General features: G+C 37.1%; 1 protein-coding gene across 1 annotated transcript in view; it reads left to right on the top strand.

Annotated features, from left to right (window-relative positions):
* Positions 1-21,522, top strand: part of csmd1a (CUB and Sushi multiple domains 1a) — a 604,432-nt gene that overhangs the window by 129,851 nt on the left and 453,059 nt on the right. The window contains exon 2 of the mRNA XM_015363222.2: positions 4,688-4,904. Within this exon, the coding sequence (XP_015218708.2) occupies positions 4,688-4,904 (217 nt within the window). The remainder of the gene's footprint in view (positions 1-4,687; positions 4,905-21,522) is intronic.

The raw sequence follows: 21,522 nt of genomic DNA, 5'->3' as shown, positions 1-21,522 counted from the left end.
TACCTACAAGTGTAAGATCAACCTGAAGGTTCTGAGGTTGAAGGTGATATTCAGCAAAAGTAGTATCATTTTCTCATGTATTACTCATGTAAATAGAAGTAGATGTTTCCATCTTTCAACCTGAAAAACTCTTTCTGATAAGGTTAACTACAGCGAATTTTACAAGAGCTAAAAAAATTAGCTTTGTCGCATAAAATAGAATGATGTTAATTGATCTCTTTATCATTAAGTCATAAAGGTTCAATCAGCTGGGATATTCAGTAGTAGCAGATGATGCTTACTCATGGGACATAAAAGAGTAAAGGCTCTGTTAACCTTCCTAACATCTATTGTTAGAGAAACAGTAACTTGGACTGGACTTACATCTCATGTACTGTATTTCAAAAGAATGGCACAGAATACATGTTTTTTCGGCACGAGCAGGGCTATTTTATCTGTTGATCAGTCTTGACGAAAAGAAAAAATGAGGATAGACGGTATATGTAATGAAAAAAAACATGAGGACTACTAGTCATCTGAATAAAAATAATACTTTTCTCATCTGCAATGACTCAAAATGTTCCTTGGCATGTTTCTTTAAAATATGATAAAAATAAGTATGGTCTTCATTGAGAATTAATCTTTTTAGTTGTAACTCTGACTTTAAAGCTACTTTGACAAATTCATCTTTTCTTGGCCTAATTCGGAAACATTTACCCTGTTTAAATGTAGATATCATTGAAATGTATTTAGAAATCTCTGTTTCATTGTCTTTTATGTTTATATTCCATAGCCTTTGTAACAAGGGACAAATTAATCTGACTTTTCTTTCAAGAACCAGTCATAAATTACAAACCCAGTACATGATGAAGGGTTCCACTAAGTTGAAATACATTTGTTGAAAACATTCAAGCCAACAAAAGCTGCCGTCAAGTTCTGGCTTAGTTATTTCAGCTTAGAGATGGGAACATAAGTTACAGTTTTGCTTTAATTTGGACTAGTACTATAATCATAAATGTATAGTATTCGAAACATCAGATAAGATCATCTTCAGGCTTCAGTGAATTATTCAGAAAACCAAAAATCGCTTAAATGTAAAATGCTACTTAAAATGTGAAAATCACTCCTACAGTAACATACTAGCTTGCCTTTATTAAACCCTCACTATCAGATTAAAATAAGACCCATGATGTTCATTTAAAAAAAATGCACCACTGTTCTAGAGGTTGAAAGGACAATGTTATAATCATTCTGCATCAAGGATTATAAACCTCTTTAATGAAGAAAAATGCATTGAAGCTTGTTGGTATGTAGCAGGACTGTGTACTGATCTGCAGATACAGCTGAGAACAAATTGAGATGGAATCTGATAAAGGTTATTATTCTGCATAAACAATTTGCAGTTTAATAGGAGCTTGAATGTATTTCAATTAATGTGAAACTATCTGCAGTAATAAGACAACAACAGGATCTTTATAAAATGTTGGGTGCAAATCGCCTAGCAACACGAGAACCCCCTCATCTGATAACCTTGCCTCATTCTATTTTATTAATATTAATATAAATGAATGAAGAAAAGCAAACATGGCTTAAGTATGTCATTTGTTTTGTTCAAAACGACCTTGCTCTAGTCATGATTGTTGTGTGATAAATGCACCCTCTTAAAGGTGCCCCTCCTTTTGACTACAAAAAACCTGTATCTTTAAAGAATGCAAATGAAGGACAGAAGTTAAGCATCAGCAAAGGCAACCCACAGGTATGAAAAATGACCTCCTAATTTAAAATTTGGCATGTTATGTAATGAGTCACCCTTGTTCTCACTATGTGGGCTCTCCCAGCACAAATATGGCAGAGCATTTTCATGTCTGATCACCAGCGCAGCCTTGCTTAAAAAGAAGCGATTTCTCTCTCTGGGTCTCTAGGAAATTATGTTCTCAGTCAAATCTGAGTGAAAAAGATCGGAGTCGTCTTAAATGTCAATATAACCAAAATACAAGTTCTTGTTCTGGTGGAAGGGGGGGTGGAGGTTATGCTTTTTTCTTTCTACCGGATCAAATTATATTCCCCAACAGGACATACCACCTGTAAAAGAATAAGTACAGTCACTGGTCAGTAACATAACACCTTAAGATACTGCATGAGATACATTCTTTAACTGAAATTAGTAACCTTTTAAACAGAGTGGTGATTTGAAAGAAATAAAACTAAAACAATTGACATTTTTAAAAGTGTTAGATAAGACAAATTAAAAGGGTGAAACCAAATTCCTATATAAAAAAGCCATGCTATTCCTTCAACAGGTATCTGTTTTGTCAGAATAGGACAGAATTTTTTGTTGTTTTCTTAATCTTTTCATCTTAGCCTATATTCCTTGTGCTGTATAGCACTGTATGATGGACATTTTCACATATGCATGATGATCGAACATCTAAATGTGTTACCGAAAATCTACAGGAAAATTTCTGGGGACTTTCTGGATAAAGGGTAATGTGGAGGTGTCTCTTTGTAGGTTTATCAAAATGTGCTCTGAACATTTCCTCAGGCATCCTGCAGATCTGAGCCGCTAACGTCCACTTCACTGAGCTGGAGTGTGAAGTGTGGTAGGGAGTTAAGCCACAGCACACAGAGATGATTGTGAAAAATACTTACTGGCTGTTGTCACTTAAAGTGGAGCAAGAAGGTGTGATACAGTAACTCTTAGAGACACAAACACAAGAGAGATGGATAGCATAGATGGAAAGGTCATGCTAAATATAAGACAAGAATAGTACAGTGTGGTGCTCTGGTCTAATGAAAACCTTTCAGCTTAAGCTGACTTCTAACACAAATTGTCATCTGCGGGACTCGGCCTACACACACAGGAGTCACTTTTTTGTACAACTGTGGTAATTGCTTTTTAACATGACCACCATCATTTCAGATTCAGAGCAAAAGAACTGCATATAGATATTATGTTGTTCCATTAGTGGAGATCAGTGTGTTACTGAATGAGAAGTGGGTCACACCTTATCTTGGACATTCTAATTATAATAAGCACAGAAACAGAACTTAACTGCAAAATATCGTGCTGTAAGTCGGTGCAGTTAAACTGTGCACTCTGTAAGGCTGATGATTCAGGCTGAAGAAGGTACTGTAGTTTGTCTCGTCTTGTCTTGACGGGTAATCATCTATTTCAAAGTGTCGAACTTGGATGAAAAGAGATCCACAAAGAAACAGCTATTAGATGTTTAAATATACTTTACTGATGTTTTGTTTACCTTCTTGGGGAATTGAAATCAGACCTGTTTGTCTTCTTCCTCTGTTCCCAATTTCCCTTTTCAAATTTGGATATGTGATGATGCCACAGATGCCTTTTCCTCTAAGACTTAGTCTAGTATCATGTCTTGAGTGCAATTGTTCGACAGGACAGCTATAGGTGAGCTATAGAACACCTTCACTTTTCTGAACAAGCCTGAAAGATGATCAGTGGTGAGATCTTATTGAACAGAGCAGACAATCCACAGTGAAGCACGTGGAAGGAGGCAGGCAGGAACTGGGCAGTATTCTCCAAGGAAAGGTTTTATCCAACTTAATTAAAAGCAGGTTCCTTCCAATAGATTAACTTCTTGCAGTCTATGATCTATCATTGGACTTGAGGATTGTATCATGGAAATCTTTCCTATAAAATGCACAGTCAGTGGAATCACTGAAAATGCATAGCAAAAGAAGAGGAAATCTGAATGACCACTTATATCCTTTTTATTGTGAACACAAAATGTCTTCTGATTTTGTAACAGCGGGGGGGCTTTTGTGGCATGACAAATGGCACCAAAAAAGTAGGAATATACTGTAGCAACAAAGAAACTTTATTAATGTAGAAAGATAAGTAGTCAAACCTCTTCATAATACTCCATAGCACTCAAATTGCTGAATTAAAACAAACATGTTTTAGGCTTCTTACAGTATGTAGAGCAACTGGTTGTTCAGGTTTTTACTGGTTTATAAGTTGCCTTAATAATTTAATACTTTAAATCCTGATGAGATACTAATGTTTAGTTTTTATTCTCTTGACAACCCATACTCCATCTTAGGTGTGCATTTATCACTTTAGAAAATGCTGTTATTGAATTAATTTATCTTTGTTCCTTTCATGATTTTTGTAGAACACTTGATGTATTGGTGTATCAAGGTGAAGACAACTTAAGCACTAATGCACGCTGCTGTGTACCTTGTAAGCAGTGGATATGTAATTGAATCTTGATCTTACTTTGTGCATTGCAGGTGAACAAGGACAAAACACATGTGTTCTGGCCCAGTAAATTCAACAGTGATCTGCCTGAGTGAATAGCAATCAGCAGAATTACATTTGCCTAAGTAATACAAGCTTCTATGTTGTTTGTGCTGGGCTCTCCCACTCGCTGCCGGATTTTGCATCATGCGCACTTCGGTCTCCAGTAATTGTCGTTGCAGGGCACTGTGGTTTTCGAAAAAGCAAGTATATCATTCTTGCTTCCTGGCTTGTTTTTAGATGAAAAAGTTTTTGGTTGGTTCTTATCAGACAATTGCCAAAGTAATCTGTACGCTTTAATGGATTACATTTTTTAACTTAATAAAACCCCAAAAATGATATAAACTTTTTCTATATGGTTTATGTACTATTGAAAAAATAGATGTATATGGAATGAAGCTAAAACTTTTTTTCTAAGGCTTTTCTCTCTATTCTTTGCAGGTCAGACTTGTGGCGGCTTGGTGCAAGGTCTGAATGGAACTATAGAGAGCCCAGGGTTTCCCCATGGTTATCCTAACTATGCCAACTGTACCTGGATCATTGTCACAGGAGAACGCAGCAGGATACAGCTATCATTTCACACCTTCGCCCTTGAGGAAGACTTTGATATTGTTTCAATCTATGATGGACAGCCCCAACCAGGGAACCTGAAAATGAGGTAATGCACCATGCATTCATTTCCTTCTTGTGTGTTCTAATGGGGTGACAATGTAGCATGGCAGTTGAGATCACTGCCCGACAGCCCTTAAGTCCTGGATTTGATTCTGGGCTGGGGCTGGGGATTTCTGCGTGGAGTTATAGTACTGTATGTTCTCACTATGTTCTCTCAATGGTCCCATTTTACACTTCCACTTTGGGCTCCAGTTTGCTGCCACCAACATCAGGAGTGAGCAGTTTCATGATGATGGAAAGATATTCTATCATCGTGCAGAATGTACAAGAAGACCTCCTTATTTCTTTTTTTTGTAGGGGTGGTTGGTATTCAGGACATTTTATCCATTTAAACCACCAGTAAACATTCTATTACTCTTAACATAGCTGTGTCAACTAACATTTCATGATTGCCTGATGTGTGTAGTAGTTCTTAGGACAGATTTTTACGTTGGGTAAACAGGAGATTCATGTTACAGCCTGTAAAACTCCTTATTTAGTAAGTATTAATGCTTTAAAGTGTCAGATGGTTAACAGAAGTATTAGCATAAAGAGGAAGGAAAGATTATTTAAACAGAGCTCAGTTATAGAAAACAGAAGATAAATATTAACCTTCTCAAAAGGGAATAGTGGTGTGTACTGAAAGTCCAAGTGTGTTTCACTTCTTTAAAGAATGAGTCTCTTTCAGCAAAATGTACATGCTAGTGATAGTGATGAACATGAAGTATCCCATCACAATTCTATCCAGATGATAGAGCTCTGAGGTTGTGTATCTGGAATTGGCAAATGAACATTTTCAAGTAAATGAAAGGCATACCTTTGATGCATTTGATGTTTTGCACACTATTTACAGTTTTCCTCTCTGGTTATTCTGTAGAATTTTGATCTTAAAGAAAAGGCTGTGCTTGTACATATGAGCTATTTTGTGTACAGTGGGTCCACTAATAGTGTAAGTGAGTTGTGGGTATATAAATGGGTTCTGAAGCACATAAAAGTATTTTGAGTTGATACCCTGGCTTCTTTGAGGAAATGGATGGATGAACTACTAACTACCAAATGGCCACCTGTAACCTGCATTTGTTGCCTTTCAGAATGTTATTGTTGTAAAGCCATAATCTTTGGGATTGCTTGGTGTCCCACACATGCCATTACACAAAAAAGGAAGACACTCCTCTCAGGATCCCAGCCCACAGAAAATCTGGCTATTATTATGAGGACTTATAGTGCTTGTGTTAAGTAATTAAAAAAACACAATTTTGGCCCAACACAGTGTGGTTTCAACTGCAGCTGGAATAATATTGTGGAGCGAAACTGAAGATTATTAAGCTTGCAGGAAAAAATAATTTATTCCAGTTTGGATTCTGAACACACAGCCTCTCATAAATTGGCCGAGAAGATGTGTAGTAGATAGGGTGACTTCTCCAAATCGATTAAAATCCATTACTTAATAAGTGGGCTCATTTAAGGAAAAAAAACACTGATGTATTTATGATGTGTTAAAGAGCACTGTTAATAGGGTGTGATGGAACTTAAGAAAATTTGAATAAAGTTTAATAAATAAGAAAAATTTGAATATATTTAAGATATCTTACAGTACATACAAAAGGTGAAAAGCAAGCTTCACTGCAAGAGACTATGCTCTTTCTCTTTCTGTTACCTTAGAAGGAGACAGGTTGTAAGTTGTAGTTTGCAGATGTTTAATGTGACCAGTTCAGAGACTGAATCCATTTAAAAATAAGTTATGGACAAAATTACTTACTTATAGTATGGTGTAGCAGGGAATGAAACTAGAAGATTTACAGATAGCAGCAATGCATTTGGCCTGTGAAAGGTTTGTACTGGTGACAAGTTTATAACTTTAGTGACAGCAGTCCTTTGAAAAATTACATTCCTTTTTAAATTAAAAATCTAAGGGGGCATTTTTAAATTCTAAAGTGCATTATTAATTATGAAAACATTTTACATTTACAGCTGTAAATATCTATTAAATGGAGATACACAATATAAACATACTGACATTTTCAAAACAGACAAATGTTTTAGAAATGGACAATGCTAAATCATGTGAAACAGATGTTTCTGAGTTCTAAGTGTTTTTCTGTCTTTTTAGTTTTGACTTGTCATATTTGTCTGTTAGCTGTTTGTTTGCTGGTATTGATATCAGAATCCTCACACATCCCTCTGTTTAAATATAAAACAAGGTTTCCACAGTATAATTTCATGTGCTACCACTTCATTAATTTTCTATTCACATGCTGTTCAAAAAGCTTAATGAAGTTCTTAATGCCATTTTTAAAGTGGTCTATGAAAACCAGCTAGAGGGTGTCTTTAAGAACCATACTACCAATAACACTCTTTTCTCTTGAAAAATAATCTCTTTTAGAGAATAAAAGACATTTGTCAAAAAGATTTGTATATCTTAATTGAATAATTTAAATATGCTGTTCAGACACTTTTGCTTTTTAAAAATATTGTAGGTCTTACTCCTGCTTTTGCCATTGATTTTATTTTAGCCCTTAAATTCCAAGAACTGTACAATAAATAGACATTCTTTCCCCTGTGTTTTCTTTGTAAACCTAATAATATTTTATTGAATATTGCTGTGTGTAAGTGAAACTGCCTGTCAAATAGCTCTTTTCTTGATATAACTACATGATTTGCACATTTTGTGGGACTGATTAATTGAGGTCTGTTGAAAGCAGTATCTTGTTTCCTTCAAGGACTTAGTGGTTCAAGGTGTGCTGATTTCTCCATAAGTATACTGGGAATCTGAAAGATACTTATCGCTTACTGTATAAACAACAGATTCACAATTATTATACGGAAAATATAATATTTTGTGTAGCAGGGTTAGGGTTGCAGACTTTATTAGTCAGACATATATAAATCAATTATGTAAATTAACATTTGTCATCACCAGTGTGGATGTATAGTATTGATCAACAGGTGGTCTTTTGTAAAGGTTACTGGATAGTACCGCTGAAGTAATTACATCTGTGATGCATGCTTTGAAACAAGTTGCAGATACTGTTTTCTGGGATTCTGTCCCATTTCTCTAATAGAATCTGGACAAACATGTGCTTGTTCTCTGGTCACACATCACTCCAGCTTATCCCACAAATATTCTGAAGGGCTCCAGGCTGACAAAAAGGGCATCCACAGAATATCTGGCACATTCTCACCTTGACATGTATTGTTACACCAGTTTCAAGAGGACATGTGTTGTCCTGCTAAAATATTGTCATGTCATGATGTCAGCATACCAAGGAGTTGTTCAGGTGGGTAGCTGCGTCAACTCCAAAGGAACAAGTAATAGGTTTATTCCGTGCTGGAAAGAGAAGAAAGAAAACACAATGTTTTGGTCGTGGAACTTCTTCATGTGTGAGGGAGTTGTTCAAGGAGTTGTTCCCTTGATAAACGTGGTATCTCGATTCCCGTTTGTTTTTTCCTTCTAAATTTTCACATAGATTGGTCTTCCAACAAGGTAAATCACATTATCATCTGTGCCTTATCAGATGACTCAGTAATGAGGTGAGGTAGTGCTTATGCAACAGTCAGGGTCACTAAATAGTATCGTGGTCAGTCATTAAAGATCTAAAATTATGCTCTGACAGACAGATCCTAACTAGGTCAGCTAGGTATATACAGTACCTGTCTGTACATTTTGTTTTTCACACTACCCACTCATAATATCTGCCTTTCATGTACTGTATCTCTATCATATTTTCACATTTCTCTCATTTTTCCTAACAACTCTACAGTAAAACTCACATCAGTTCTCTCAGTCTTCCAACAATCACTGGACTGTCTGCTTGTACAGTATGTGTACTCACCCCTGCCGAGACCAGATCCATCTCTGTCCCAGTAGCGGAGACACACCAGACTTTGGACAGACAGACCCTTCATTTCTCCTTCAACTAGAGCCAGGAGAATACAGGCTGTGTTTCCTGCTCGCTGTTCTCATGCACATCCTGTAGCTGAGACGGAAGCTGGACAGACGGCACTTTTTTTTCCCATCAGAGTCTAGAGAATATGGGCTGTCTCCTGCTCTCTAGCTTCTTCACCTCATATTTACGAACCACATCACTTTCTAACACATTCACAATTTTCATCACGTGCTGTACGGCATCTACAGGCTGCTGTGAGTCCATCCTACTGCACAACTGGCCTCTGCTGCTACTGTACATAGGGGTGCCTATTACAGGGTGGTGAGGTGGCTCTGTGGCTAAGGATCTGCACCTGTGGCTGGAAGGTTGCCGGTTCATATCCCGCGGCCAACAGAGGAATCCAACTCTGTTGGGCCCCTGAGCAAGGCCCTGAACCCCAGCTGTTCCAGGGGTGCAGCATAAATGGCAGAGCCTGCGCTCTGACCCCAAGCTTCTCTCCATGTGTGTGTGTGTCTCATGCAGAGCAAGTTGGAGTACGCGAGAGGACACATTCCTAATATATGGCCAATAAAGTGATCTTAATGCGGAGCTCTCTCAGAGCTCCAGTGGGTGGCATGGACTCCGTTCCACTTCTTCTCTGCCACTCTGCCTGCCTGACTCCACCACAGCTGCTTCTCCACTGGCACAGGCGATGGCCACTGGTGGCCCTCCACCACATCTGCACACAGAGTAACCCCTGGCTGCCTGGCCCTGCCATTTCCTCAACAAATACAAATACTCACGGCAACCTGCCTACGTGCATTCCCCTGGCACACATTTCTACTTCCAACGACAGTATACAGTAGATAGGCCATTTTAAGCAGGATGGCTTTCAGCTGTACAGTAGCTCATCAAGGCACGAACTCCCTGCAGCTGTATCCTCCCAGCCTAGCACCTGCTGACAGCCTGTCACAAATGCCAAAAGCTTTCAATCAATATCCAAAATCCATATTCTTTATTTTTATTAAAAAAATGCATAGTATGATAACATTTTCTTGATCCTCATTATGCTGTATATTTCATATTTTCAATTTCATAAACGTTTTGCATGTATTTAAGACCAACAATAAAAATGGAAAAACGTGGATTTTATCAGAAGAAAGCATCTTCACCTTTGAAAGGTAATTTAATTGACTTTCATTCTTTTTTTACAAAAGAACAATTGATATAATTCAAACGGCTGCTCTTCACTTTGAAGAGCTCAGTCAGGCTCCCAAGAACTCATTTTTGTATTTTGTCAGATGCAAAGATAATTTATTGCAAATTGTCTGTATGCTTTTGCTATAATGCAGACTGACACATTTTATTTTTCAGTTTAACAGTTATTCTTTGAAATATTCCATTTATGTCCAATAGATTTGGGATGCTATACAACAAAAAGGGGGAAAAAAACACTTTTCATCCCATCTGCGTGCTCTGGAGGAGGTGTTAGGGGACTTTGTCATTACTACCACTTTCACAAACTTACCAGCAAAAGATCTGCAACCAAAATCTAACTCATTACGTCATGGTAATTGGATTCTAACTTCATTCTAATTAAAGGATTGGGGGCAGAGCTCCTTCTAAATAAATCTTTCTTCAAAAGGTTCCTGGAAAGTTCTCAGTGCAAATAGGGACATTTCTTGTTTGTGTTTAGTACTCTTGCAGGGCAGTGACTCTGACCTGGGTCTCTCACAGCAGCAGAAATGGATCTGCCTGACTGGATTGACTGCAGCTAAAGTTGTTGGTGCTGCATTGGGGCTCTTGGCATTTCCTCTGCTGGCATCACAGGGTCTAGCCTGTCCACAGAAACACAGGCTACTAATAATAGTACACATGTATTTTGAATATGAAAACTAATGTAATATTTTAACTACATTTTCTTAACAGTCATCACTTGGGGAAAATTCATAATATAAGGGTTTCCCATTGTTAAAACATCACAATTTGCTACAGTAGAAAGTTTAAGATTTACTTGCAGTTTATATCACACTATCTTACTTAGGGTATGGGGAATAAAACCATAGCCTTGACTGAAATGAGAGCATTATGGTTTTTAACACTAGAATTTGGGCTCATTTAACACTGGTTTGGAATAGTAATCTAAAATACTAAATACTAAAGCTAAAATGCTATAATAATTCCCCCTAGAAACATTACTGTAGGTATATGTATTAAGTCAAATAGATCCAAACTCATTTTCCATCAATTGCTCAAGAAATTATTGCTTCACATGTATTTCTGTTTAGTTTTCATGAAAGGGTAAAGCTGAAATTAGGGTAAGGGTTACATTTCTCCTTAAACATGGCCTACTGATTACGATATGTCTGCATTTTGAATGGGAATTCTAATATAATATTAGTGGTTTTATGCTCTTAATTATGGTTTTTTTCTCAGTGGTCACTTGGGTTGTAACATAAAGGTTTTGCCATAGACAGAAAAATCACATTTTGCTGTCATACAAAAGGTTAAGATTTACTTGCATTTATACCCTGTTTAGGCCGTGAGTAATACAACCATAATCTTGACAGAAGTGAAAGTTTTGTGATTTTCCTAAACCTAATCCTAACCGGGCACATTTTCTAAGCCTAGAATCTGGACTCATGTCCCACTGGCTGGGATAAAATTCCAAAATATCAGCAAAAGTTACAAAAGTTCTCTCTAGAAACATTTACTTTATCATTATCAGCCAAGATGAATGGATCCAAAGTGGTTTTCCATCAATGGCTCAAGAAGTTATTGCCTCACAAATATTTCAGTAATGTATTATGTTCAGCTTTCCTAAACAGTTAAAACTGAAAGTAGGGTTAGGAATACACTTCCACTGAATCACAAGCTATCAATAATGGTACACATGAAATTTTTATGTGAAATCTAATATTATCTTAGTGGTTTTATGCTCTTAACTACAAATATTTTAGCAGTTGTCTCTTGGGGTAACATGGAATGTAATGGTTTCCCATAGGCTAAACCTCACATTTTGCTACTAGAAAAAGCTTAAGATTTATTTGCATCTTACAGCAGAAGCTTTTAATCTTGTCCAGCAAATATATGATGGTTATTTAATTTTTTATTTAGATTTGTTTACAGTATATAAGGGATTCATAGTAGGTGACTGAAGGAACACAAGATTACAGTAAATACTAGGCCTCTTATTTTCATACCTTTGTTTTTTATTTGGAAAGTTTGTCAAAATCAACCTTTGAATTTTTAAATGTGTGTTATACATACGTTGACTCACAGAAAATGATCTGTCAAGTCACTAGGGAATGTTAATTAAAATTTAGATCTCTGTATACACTGACCTTTTGTGCATATACTGTATTATAATGCAGTCTTGTTTACAGGCAGCCAGAAGTACCTCATCACCTGATACTGCTAGATCTTTGGAACTAATCAGGGGTAGCTGTGGACAGTCTAAACCTTTTTTGAAATGCATTTTATTATGATCAAACCATATGTAATTTAGATTATTTGCTCCAGTGCGTGGCTGCAAAGTATGTCTGTATTTTTTGAGCAATTTGAGCATATTGATCCAAGAGATTTTATAAAGTGATGAATATTGGCACAGCCAGATGTGCAACTTTAAAACCAGATGTGGGTTAGGAGATTTCTTATCTTACTTTCACTATCTTACATCAAAGGGGCTTTTCTGAACAATGCAAATTAAATTACCTATTTGCAAATGATTTTTGTCCCTTTAAGGATTGTGACCATAATGAATTGTCTTTATCTTGTTCATTTAATAAATTTCAATCACCTTTTTCTTTTATGAAGTGCACCAATAACACTAGGTTGAGGTCTCATTGTACTGACATCTGCTCATTGTTTGCTCAGGTTTAATGATCTATCATCTAAACATATTTTGGATAACTTATCATTATGTCTTCTGAAGGAAATTGAGATAGATTTTTTTGGAAGCAACAAACTGCAGTCTCTGGTGCTAAAACGTGAACTTGGCCACACTACTGTGTTCTATTTTTAATGAACAAAGCAATATTTTGATTTAATTATTTGATTGACTGGTTTAATATGTAGTATTAAGAAGTACAAAAAAAAATTCCATTCAAATATAGTGTAACGCAACAGGGGCTCAGGCGGGCGCCCTTGCCGCATTTGGTCGGCCCTCCACCGTCGGGGGCTCGAACCCGGGACTCCCGTGTCACTCAGCAGGGACCCAGCCCGGTGAGCTAAAGAGAGATCTCTCTACAGCCCAGTAGCTGTAGTCCTGCTATCACAGGGAAGGGCGGTGACGTCACCTGCTCTGGTAAGCCGGCTCTTACACAGTACCTGTCGGCCGTAAGTGTTACAATAGTATAAAATACAAATGACAAGAAAAACAAAATAGTGAGCCGAGTGACAACAAAATTAAAATACTCATTGGTAAATAATTTGTATGTAAGGAATTATTGATTACAGTAAAAAAGAAATACTCTAGTTTTGAGCAATAATCAGTTGGTGATAAATTATCATAGTAGTGGGAAAGAGATCACAGATGATGTCTAAACAGATGAGTCTTGAGGAGATGCAAAAGTATTTTCAGAAATAATAGATAAATCCTTCCACTAACAACAGTTTGATATGTTTGAAGGAAATACTGTACAGGCACATAGGTAGGCAAGAACAAATGTTTTAATACACTGTAGCTATAGGGAGTCAGAGCAGAGAATGGTATAACATGGCTTGAAAGAAACAAAGTAGAGATTAGACCAGGCGAGCAGCCCGATTCTGAATGGGATGGAAAGGCTGAACAGCATCGGCCAGGGTGCCAACCAGGAGGGCATTGCAATAGTCCAGAGAGTAGAGACCAAAGCAGGAGCTACAGTATAAGCTGTGTAGACGAGTTAGTGAGGGTGGATCCTGCAGATCAGGAAGGACCGGGCCAGAGTACAACCGTAATCAAAATAGGATAGAAAGGGCTCAAGAATGACACTGAGCTTCTTGGTGGCGACGAGGAACAGAAATGTACTGTAGAGGGTGACAGAATCTCTGTGAGGAAGTGAAGAAAAGGAAGTTAGAATTAGAGTTTTCTTGGAGATTATGTGAGTAAATCCAAGACGATTTGGCTGAGACAGGCATTAATATGAGGGAGAAATGGTATCAGAGGGAGTAAAAGAGAAGATGATCTGCTAATTAATATTAATAATTAATAATTGCTTACATTGGTTTAGTGCTTTTCTAGACACTCCACTCAAAGTGCTTTACAGGTAATGGGGTCCCCTCCACTACCACCATTGAGCAGTCCCACCTGGATGATGTGACGGCTGCCATAGTGCGCCGGTACACTCCCCACACACCAGCTCTCAGTGGGGAGGAGAGCAGAGTGATGAAGCCAGTTCATAAATGGAGATTAGTTGGAGGCCAAATTGATAAGGGCCAATGGAAAATTTGACTAGGATGCCGGGGTAACACATGTTAATAATAGAAAAACATAATTGGGTATAAACAGTAGAAGATGTGAAAAATAATCAATCCAGGTAAATGCGAGCCACATATTTCTTAAAGTTTCTTTTGAACAATTAGGTTAATTGAAGCATGATTTCTCTCTATATGCTTTAAGTTCTTGTAGAACCTTTTAAATGTAACAAAAACAAAGTCATGATGGGGGAATGTCTTTTATCGAACTGGCAATGTTGTGAGTCTACATTTTAAGTGGGTTAAGTCTGTAAAACAAAACAACCGTATACTGTAACTGATCTGAGAGCTCCACAGTTTAATCACAGTCTTTGAAAATTTACATTTACAATTTACAGTCTTACATTCAAGTGATTTTAGTGTTTTCCTGCAGGCAATTGTTCACTTTTAAATTAGTCCATTGAAAACATGTAAAGTCAGAATTCACCTTTATTGTGATTTTCTTGTTGATGTACAGTACATTATAATGTATGGTTAAGGTGCCATGACCCCCACCAAGGAAAGCAGGCTGAAAATGGATGGATGTACATCTTAAGAGTGATGAGAGGAAAATGTGCTGTGTAATAGATTACAGCTTCATAAAACACCACACAACAAAAATTAACACTGGAATGTTGCATAAAAATTGGTATTTTTAGACCATGAAGAAAATCAGGAGAGAATATACATTAGCTAGAGAATTAGTTATCTGGTGGCAAGTGGCTCTTATTTGTCAGACGTTATACTTTATTGATGGGTGCACGTATCAGCATGTTTGATATGCACAATTTACCTGTATATACAGTACAGTATAATTCAATTTACATATACACTTCTATTATAAAATCCTACCCAGAAAATTCATAAAAGGTTTGACATAAAAATACAATTTTGCCTTTGACTCACTGTACAACAGATATGGGCATTATTGTTTCGCATTTGATTCGAACAGTTTGGAACTATGTATTTAAAGTGCAATGGTGCTTTTGGGTGATTTCATTTAGCTGTAGCAATACACATATATTGTAAAAAACTCAGATGTTGTCTCGGTCACTGCTTTCTTCTGAGACTAATGGTTCTCAATGAATTCTCCATCCACTAAGCAGCTGAGAAATCAGGGAAAGCAGAGAGAACAACCAGTAGGAAAATGAGTTCATTTTTTTAGCATTTGGAAATGAAAGTCTTGCATCACTATAAATGGTTTCAGATTTTCTTTTCCTGTTGGCTTTATAGATTTTGTAGCAGTGCTGTTTACGTTTAACGAGAAGGAAATTATATTTCATGTGCCAAATGTGTATACAATCTTCCTCACTTTTTTCTTTGCAGCTTGAGAAGTGGGGTTTCAAATTAGGGAGCCATAGGGATTGTCTGATCAGCATTTTAATTTTTGGCACAATTAAAACATTGTCACTGTGAGCAGAATACTTTATCTCTTATGTCAAAGCATTTTAAATTCACATATCACTTGGGAAACGTTAATAGCCAAACTTGCTATTATCTTTTTTTTTTTAGTTGAACTGACTTGCTGCCTTCAAAAAAACACCAGATCTATACAATCATAGCATCCATGTTTGCTGCCTACAGGCAGAGGATAGAAAGTGGTTCTAGACACCAGGTCCCGTGAGATATGACAAAGGATGCAAATTCAGTGACTAAAATCCATGTCACCCAAGTTGATCCCAGGGTTTAAATTAAAACATTGATGAGCTTTATTGTTCAATTAAGGCAGAATAATCCTTACTGGCCACCCCTTCTCATCTTTATTTAAAATGCAAACCATACTAGACATGTTAACTCATCTTTACTGATGAGTACAGGTTAACTGAGCTTTGCTGTTTCTTATTGTAGTGAACCACTTTAACACAATTTGCCTAGGGGACTGAATGAAAGTTGACGAAATTCTAGCAGTCACCCACGATTTACTCTTGTTCCCTCCCTTTACAGGAGACCTATATAGTGCTTCACCACCAGGTGGTACTATTGTCTTACATGATATTTACAGATAAATAATAAATAGGAATCATACTTGTTATATAAATTAACATAAAATGTTTTCCCTTAAAATACATACTGATGCCTGCTTTGTGTCACACCGGTAGAAAGAAAGAATAATGACAATTTGCCTCAACGTGTTCAGGGGTCTAAAGTTACACAGTGTAAAGAAATACATGGAAGGCTGTCACATAATTGTGCTGAAGCCCCTAGGTTACATTCACTTATATAACAGTGCTCCAAATCCGTTCTCAGCATTGTTAACATGAAGAAAAATGCTAATCAATGACCGATGCTGAAAACCAACAACATTGAAAAGCATTTTAGCCTTAACCTTTAACTTTATATGTACTGGGTACTATAAGTAAGCCTTTTTCATATTTTACACTTTTAATCTTTCAGTCTTTAAGCATCTGGCTATTCATTTTGGAGGAATAATACTTTGAAAGAAAGTCCATTCAGTGCTGGTGAAGTGTTGCATCAAAACACCTTGGCAACAACATAAAAGAGAATTTCCTCTTTTGTTCCCCAAGCCATACATTATGAAAAATACTTCCTGTAGCTCAAAGGTTAATTTGAAAGACAGAGGAACCATGGCTGCTCATCAGCATTTAAACATTTGAATGCAAAATAATACAACTTTTTCTCTAAACCCTGTAATCCTTTCCCTGTAAACCCTGTAATCCTTTTTTAATGGTAGTTGAAAATAATAATAATAATAATAATTGCTTACACTTATATAGCGCTTTTCTGGACACTCCACTCAAAGGGCTTTACAGGTAATGGGGATCCCCTCCACCCCACCTGGATGATGCGACGGCAGCCATAGTGTGCCAGAACGCTCCCCACACACCAGCTCTCAGTGGGGAGGAGAGCAGAGTGATGAAGCCAGTTCATAGATAATAACTCTTCACAGGGTTGTTCAAACTTTAAGTGATATGTGCATGCCTGTTCATCATATTCAAAATCTAAAAACATGTGGCATACAATGTGGTGTGCAAGGGATTAAGTGAATGTCATTAACATGACAGACAGTATCTTGGTTGGCAGTTGTGCTCTTTCACCTCCTCCAAGTAAAATGTAAAGAGATTATATAATCAGCCACACAAAACATTTGGCGTGTGCCCTCAGGGACATTTTAAGATTATTCTTTCTGACAATTGATGCCATATTAATACCATATTTCCAATCTTTGGAGACTTCCAAAAAATCACTTATACTGTATATAGTGTTGCATTTTCCTTTGGTAATAGCCTCTACTTTGTTTGTCATTGTATACAGTAATTTTGTGCGTTTGCCTTCACAGGAAGTGTTCTGTCGGAGGGTTTCTTCCTTAGGGGAGCATACAAAGCACACCTTAAAGGAGAAACCCTTGGGGGCAAGTCTGTATTAATAGCAGTAATTATATATGACATACTGTAGCTGCCTCCTGTCGAACATCTTGTGGAACAGCTTCATATTAAAGGGTAATGCTGAAAGTAGATATGTGATGATATTGAAAACCTCTTAAATCCTGTTTCTGGAAGATGACACAATGTCAAATTGTCAGTCTTCTTGACTAAGGTATTAAATCCTATTAACAGGCAAATGTGCTTCTCTTTGGAAGAGAGCCAAAGTAGTCCTCATCATATATAGTAAGCAAGCACACAAGAAATGTGTTCATCCCCTACACATGCACACTTTGCTGAAGCTTCAATTTAAATTAGGCAAGAGCAGTTAGTGAAGATTAAAGATTCAGACACATCCTATTCGGCCAAAGCTGGGAGTGAATCTAATTAAGTAATAAGTACAGAGAAAAGTAATTACAGGTCATTACTGTGATCTAAGGTGAGTAATAGGGTCTATTACACCTAAAATGGTTTATAACATAGTGACAAGTGTAATTTTTGAATACACCTCAATAAAACAGTACGTTTAGATTTGTGTTCATACATCATATATTTCTGTTACTGTTCTCACTCTCATAGCTATGTAGTTTCACATTATGCCTTTCTTTGCTTTTAGTTTAAGTGTTTTTAGCCTCCTGGTAAACCTTATCAGATAAAAGCTGAGTTTAACAATGTTAAATACTGTATATTATCACTTGAAAATAAAATGCAATATAATTTAATACCAGTGCTTTTCAGCTTAACCATTAGTTATTTTTAGGGAAAGCCCAAAGGTTGAAGTAAACTGAAAATTAAAGTACCGTAGTTTTTAAATCCCATTTCTCCTGATGCTGTGCAGATAAAAATGAGGATGCTGAAAACTCTTTAGCATCATTCACCTCAACAGGTACTACTGTGCAGTACTGTATATACAGTACTACACACTGACCTACTTGTCAGCTGTTGTTCCCTGTTTCGTTTTCAGCAAAGCAAATAAGATTAAGTTTTAATTGTAACATAATTAAGATTGACTGAAATGAAGAAAAGTTCAGTGTCTCAAATATTATGATGTAACTGGTTTGATAGATTTTTTTGTTGTCTGATACTGATTGCTCTTTTCAGTTAAGGGCTTATTTTCAGTTGTTCAAAACAGATGAAGAGAATACAATTAGAATGCCACTGTGACTTCGTTAATGCTGAAAATGTGCTAAATACTGTAAACTGTATAAAAAAAATGGAGTGGGAATGAGGAGAATTCAGTTCTTTTCTATTAATCTTCTCTCAATTCTGAAATGACCGTGATCTTTCCAGGAAGTTAAATGGACATCAGCACAGCTACCTGCTGTGCCAGGTGTAACTGACCCATCAAAGTCTGTCCCTAATAAATTATGTGCATTGATTTATAATGTCTGACAAAGAGTCTTACAAAGTCTGATTATAACGTCTGACAAAAAGTATATGTCTTTCTGACGTATACTATAGACTATTCCAAGGACATTTCCCTGTATTTCACAGTACTGTATATACAAAGGTTAGAAGGAAATTGCAAAAGATATGATGAATTATTTTTGTAACTATGCAGATGCAGTATGGAAGGGCAACTTGTCAGCGATTAAGATAAACTATTTGCTAGGTATACTGTTTTGAGTTAAATTGTAATAATACAGGAAATAATGGCCAATTACTCATCCTGTTATAAGTCATTATTATATACTGTAATAGAATGCATAATTTCCTTTTTATACAGATGATTTTTAAATAAGAGTTCAGTCACATCTCTACCTTCAACCTTTCACTGTTTCACGTAGCACTTACAAAATTATAACCCTTTGATTGCACATAAATAGCAGGGTTAGCACAGCGGTGTGGCATTTTGTGTTGGTGCCTCACAGCTCTAGTACTTTCTGCGCTGGAGCTGGCAGAGTAATGTGGGTTTCTCCAATTGCTTTGTTTTCCGTCACTTTATAAACATGGCCTAAACCAGGGGTCGGCAAACTACGGCCAAATCCGGCCCACTGAACTTTTCTGAGTGGCCTGCAGCTCACTCCTGTTTGAATCTCATGGGTTACTTTTTGCATCGGATATTGAAATTCTTCCGCCAGTGGCCTTTGCTTGTTAGCTCTGCTGCTCTCCCTCAGCACTAAAGGGCACTTGCAGAACAACACCTACCTGTAATACACGATGCATTTTACTTTTGGCCTATCAGATTTAGCCTAGGTTACATATGCCTGTGCTGCAACTGATTCTTACTGCAAATTTGGATTTTTCTTGCCTACTGTGATTGGCTCAGTCACGCAAATGACATCTAGTGTATGCTATCTTGTTTGAAAGCGGGTAATGATTTCAAACGGTTCTAAAATTTATAACTGGCTAACTGTTTATAAGAGGCTAACTGTAAGTTTTTCCTGCCATGTCGGGGAAAAAAAGAAAGATTGATGCAGAGAGTCTAAAATTCAACGACAAATGGTCAGAAGAGTACTTTTGCGTCCCTTGGAAAGAAAAGGTAATACGTTTTATCTGTCAGGAAACAATCGCCGTGATTATAGAATACAACATAAAAAGGCATTATGAGACAAAACATCAGGCTAAGTTTTTGGAATACACAGGAGATGAACGGTGGGAAAGATTAGAACAATTGAAAAAGTCACTTCAGGGGCAGCAAAAATTACATGCCATTAAGTTAGTATTGGTTATTCACACAATGTACATTTTGCAAACTGGAACGTTCTTCATACCTGGAAACTGGGGGCAAAGAAAAATATGCAAGTCTCTGGCTTTCCTTGGATTGCATTTACAAATTGTTAACCCAGTTTACTGTATATCTCTGGAACACATGAAGGGTGCTGCAGGACTCTGTTTTAGGACCATTGCTCTACATGATCTTTATCATTATCTAGATTCTGGCATAGTTAGCAAACTGGTTAAATTTGCTGATGACACTAAAATAGTGGAAGTGGCAAACAGCGTAAGGGGAACAAGGGGGTAACAAAAAATTCAAGGGTTGGGCTGACATTTGACAAAGAAATTCACATTCACATTCAAGTGCAAAGTAATCCACACTAGAAGGACAATATACCATACACATTGCTTGGGTGCTTCTGAGCTGCAGAGAGTTATACACAGAAGGCACCTGGATGTTGTATATTATCCTCTGTTCTCAGCAAATCATTGTGGTGAATCAACAAAAAACAGGATGCATGGGTATACATTAAACTGCGTGGAATTCGAACCTGAGGAAATTATGTTTAAGCTTTACACTGAACAAGTTAAGACCTCACATAGAACACTGTATTCTGTTTTCATCACCATACCGCAGAAAAGATATTATAGCATTAGAAAAGGTTCAAAGAAGAGCAACAAAAATGATTACTGGTCTCAGGGGACTGTAGTTTACCGACAGGTTGAGGTAAACCTCTTCTAGAACAGAGGAGATTGAACAGGGTCTTCTAAGAGGAATAAATAAATAGGTTCACCCCAGGGGACGGTTTTGTACTCAGTAGTTAAACCAGGACACGGGGTCACAATGGGAAATGTAAGGGGCATTCTTTAAGGACAGAGAATAGGAAATGCTTCTTTCCTCTTCAGCTATCGAGTATCTGAAACAGTCTTCCAGGTGGCTGAGGCCCAGTCTCTGCGCACCTTTACAAAACAGCTAGACAAAATGTTAGATTTGCACAGGTACTAAACTACCAAATGTATAAGGTGGGCTCTCTCTCATTTGCAGACCTTCCTTATGTTCTAAGCTAGGATGTCCCAACAAGATCTCCCACTGCACATATCGCAAGAAACTTGCAGTGCTCTTTTGAGACATTACCAGTCATAGTGCCGATAATAGAGTATGCTCGGATCAGTACGTGTGTAAAAATGTGAAAACGAGACGGATGAATCAGGGTCATGCACTTTCGGAATAGCCTTTATACAACAGCTGAAACAGCCACAGTACACAAATGCAATAGCCTCTACAGAG

This window comes from Lepisosteus oculatus, chromosome 17 (assembly GCF_040954835.1).
Source record: "Lepisosteus oculatus isolate fLepOcu1 chromosome 17, fLepOcu1.hap2, whole genome shotgun sequence".
NCBI lineage: Eukaryota > Metazoa > Chordata > Actinopteri > Semionotiformes > Lepisosteidae > Lepisosteus > Lepisosteus oculatus.
Note: the sequence above shows the minus strand (reverse complement) of the source record. Positions and strands in the feature narration are given on the sequence as shown.